This window comes from Halyomorpha halys, unplaced genomic scaffold (genome assembly GCF_000696795.3).
Source record: "Halyomorpha halys isolate HHAL.00 unplaced genomic scaffold, Hhal_1.1 Scaffold968.1, whole genome shotgun sequence".
In the NCBI taxonomy this organism is placed as follows: domain Eukaryota; kingdom Metazoa; phylum Arthropoda; class Insecta; order Hemiptera; family Pentatomidae; genus Halyomorpha; species Halyomorpha halys.
Genome location: NW_027114226.1, coordinates 25,633 through 29,804, shown reverse-complemented (window position 1 = coordinate 29,804; position 4,172 = coordinate 25,633). Strand labels below are relative to the sequence as shown.

General features: G+C 24.8%; 1 protein-coding gene across 1 annotated transcript; it reads left to right on the top strand.

Moving 5' to 3' along the window:
* Positions 1 to 145: 145 nt before the first annotated feature.
* On the top strand, positions 146 to 3,946 carry LOC136795071 (box C/D snoRNA protein 1-like; the record flags this gene model as incomplete). The annotated part of the gene is given in 3 exon segments (XM_067051452.1): positions 146 to 324; positions 1,752 to 2,032; positions 3,337 to 3,946. Coding segments are annotated over 3 exon segments (540 nt in total), but the record flags the coding sequence as incomplete, so codon positions are not given.
* Positions 3,947 to 4,172: the final 226 nt, after the last annotated feature.

Sequence of the window (4,172 nt, the reverse complement as noted above, 5' to 3'; positions counted from 1 at the left end):
TGTATATAGTTCTTATATATGTATATATTCATATTGTAGTTATATAAATAAATTACATTAAAATCATTGAGTGATTCTTATGTCACTTTTCAATTAGTAATTAGTATTGTGAATACTTGTACTTTATTTTTTTTTTCTCTTTTAGGCACGTATGAAAATCAAAAGTGCAGCAAATAAACGAAATATAGACTTAAATTATTTACCAAAAAGTTTCAGCAGACATAGAAAAAATACGACTTATTATCATTGGAAAAGTGATAAATTATTTTGGAAATTAGAATGGATTTTTCCTGAAGCAGATATGCTTTCCATTGTTGATGAACGGTATGTATTATAGAACTGAAACATATAAATTATGTGTTAAAGAAATATTAATTATGTGCAAAGTTATCAATATATAAAAAAAGTTATCAATATATCTTGTTTCTATTTATTTTATATTAGTTCATCTTTGTATAATATAAATCAATTTTAAAATAAATTGGTCTTTAAAAATAAAAATAATCTGATTACAAAATTTTCAATCTACAACATGTAACAATAATTACACATAATAAACAAAAAAAAATCAATAAATACAATTTAAATTATATTTGTCTTTTTTGATTTATAAAAATATTAGCTTTGTTGCTTTTTTATTCAGGGAAATTATCCAAATATGTTCTTTTATATTGTTTTTTTTTTTTTTATAAGAAAAATAATTTTATAGAAATAAAATAAATTAACCTAGACAGAAAAAACTTAAATTTTAGGACAATTTAAATTACCATGTATTAAAAAAATATAAAAAAGTCATTTATACTTGTTTTAATATTCCATTGAAATTCTTCATCGCTTGTTGGGTTTACTTCATTTTTCATTATTCTCAGCTGAGTTTCACTTTAAATTCAAAACTAATTTTATTTAAAATTGCTTTAGTTTATTTTACAGTATATTTCATTTATTCATTTTACCACAACCATTGTTACCCACCTTTTGTTTCAATAAAAAAATTTAATTCGCACTCGTTAATGTGCATAGTGGGCATTTTACTAAGACTAAGAATATGTCTGTTAGTTTCGAGAACTGGCAAGAAACTGCTGACTTCTTCAGCTAAACTTGATATAGCTAAATATATCATAACAAAGATTAAAAAGTAACCATTGGGTATTCTTCCAGGTTTTACAGAGCTAAGTTACTTTGTGTGTATAAAATATTAATCTTTTTAAGCTCTAGCAGTCGGCATTTATTATCAAACAAATGCCGACAATAATATGTAGGTTGACGTAGCAGGCCTGTTATTCGGCTTACCTTGAGAGTTGTATTTTTTAATTCGTATTAATTAAATTTGTGATTCAAAATTACAAAATGTTCAACATTTTATCAAATAAATGTGATTTATCAATACTAAGTATTGAAATGCTAATTAATACTTAGAATAAGCCTATTTATAAGAAAAATGATATATAAATCACAAATAATTCATAACTAAAATTATAAAACAAATGATAATCTTTTCAAATCCTAAGCACACTTATTATCCTCTATACACCAAAAATTATTTTTCTTTTATTATTGTCATTATCTAATATTAATACTATTCTCTACAATATGTATTTCATAAATTTTCTTACATTGCTTTTTACTACTATTTTCCTGTGCTAGACAGCTTTTATACGGCTGATGGGTCTTTCAGAAACAGCATTTTATTTATTTATTTATGTAATTTGACATTAATTATTAAATATCACTACAATGTGTATATTTTTTAGGGTTCCAGAAGAGGACCTCATTTTAAATATCTTAGATAAATATGTTAAGTTTGAAAATTGTGATATGAACTTGAGAAAGGTGTTAATGCCCTATTTAGAAGCAGATGAAAATGAGATTTTAGTTTTATTAAAACTTGAAAAATTTAGCACTAAAGCATTTATTGAGGTAGATAAAAATGATTCACTCATGGAAAATCTAAGCCTCCAGTCAATAATTGAATATCCAATTTTTTATGTAATATTAAAAAGATCATCTAGTGAATACAATATAGTGAAAAGAGGTATTATTATTGAACAATATTTTACTTTTCTTAGGTTTAATTCTTAATTCTTTAAATTAGATATGAATGGATGAATTATTGTTATACATAGATGGATAAGGTGTTAGTTAAATTTTAATTTTATAATCGCATATTATCTAGATTAATATGCATTATATTCAACATTGATCAATATTTGTCTTACTAACTCACACAAATGAAAATTTTGCACACAGTGAGTTTTTATTATATTTTAATACATTAGGGGTTATTTCAGTGATACTACAACCCACAGTTAATCCTGGCCTTATTAATAAGCTTCTGCTTCTCAGTTATGTTTTGTGCAGAAAGTTCCCTGAGGAAATCTAATTAAAGATTACCTGATTCTCAATGTTTATTAATAAATAAATAGGTACTTAATATGTTTATAAAACATAATAACATTTAATATTAAATTTGTTTATAATTAAAAAATAATTGAAGCATGATTCAAAAGTAAATTTATTTAAATGAAATAGGGATTGCATAGCTTAATGTAGGAATTATATTTAATTAATTAATTCTATAGATTGATAAACTCAAAACTTGTTAATTAATAAAATTTGAGTTGTTATATGAGATATTATAATTGTGGACCTTTATATAGTTTTGCTTGACTATGGATTGGTAGTTGGAACATTTCAAAATTGTGCAAAAACAATTTTCCTTGTTAAACTGCACCTTTTGTGGTACTATAGAATTATTCACTATCTTTATCATCTTGTTTCTCATATGATACTGATTATCATAATTAATTTTTCATTATTTATTTTATTTTTTAACATGGAAGGTAAAAATGAATTTCCGAAAGAGTGTAGCCATCTTGCACATATAGATAACCTTCTTACAGTGACTGTAAATTTCCTATATTTTATTAGATAGTAACAAAATTGGAAATAGACCTACATAACATAGCATCAATCAGATTAGGTCAGAAATCACCTTTTTAGAGGGAGCCCTTCAAATACTTTTAAAAAAATCAATTATAATAATGCATATACTGTTAAACCATAAAATACAATATTATAAAGGAAAAAATATAACCATCATGCCATATAGCAGTTCGATATCTAAACTGATTTGAATGGTTCCCATTATTTCCCTTAGCAGCAACAGTAGAAAAGTAAAAACAATTATTTAGTTTGTATTACATTAAAAATAAACAACATTATTTAGGCTTTAAATTTCTAATTTTAATACCCTAAAATATAAATATATACTCCTATAGTATTGCCTCCTTTTTTTTTAGAAATGTAATATGTAATGTAGTAATTTTTTTTTTTCAGAAAATCGAAGTTTGAAATTCTCAAATAACTATAAAGGTACAAATTTATTGTTTGGTGCTGTAGATGAAAAACAACAATAATAGCTTATTAGAATGGAGTTGATATGCATTCCCTTCACTTTATGATCATTTTTGGCTATCAGCAATTGAGGTTAACTTCTTCCATTCCTTTACTTACATTTATTTCAATTAGGATTTACTCACATCTTCTGCTACTGTAAATTTTATATGTTTTATCCACTTCTGGATGACTTAATCATTGTGATCCTCAGAACCACATCATCTAAAAAGTAAGTGAATTATACTTGTTGGCAAGCTCCAAAAGGTACTACATATATCCAACATGGTATGTTTGGAAAAATGGATGTTCACCATTTAGTACTTTCTTGATTAAAACATATTTTTTCTTTAATATGAGGAGATGGTCTTGGATGTGGTCAGTGGAGTGAAAAACAGTGATAAATAAAACTTCATTAACTTATTTTGCTTATTTCTCTTATTATTATTTTTGAGTTTCACTTATTAGTGTTCTTCACTCCACCTGGCCTCACCCCCAAACTTACTTCTCCTCATATTACAGTCAACAACCAATAAATTTTTTTTTTTGTCAAGTTTTTCGTAGTTTTTGTACCACCTGGTTTAAAATAAGTTGGAAAAAGAATACAGAATTTTTTATTCTATTTTTTTTGTTTTATCAGCATTGAGTATCTTTTGGAATCTACTTTCTCCAATATAAGTTTTGAGTAGATCTTATAAAATGTTAATGCATCTCCGTTGGTTGTTAAGTATTTTTTATAACTGCAAATACTATACTGACTTAAAGAAATAATTTTTTTT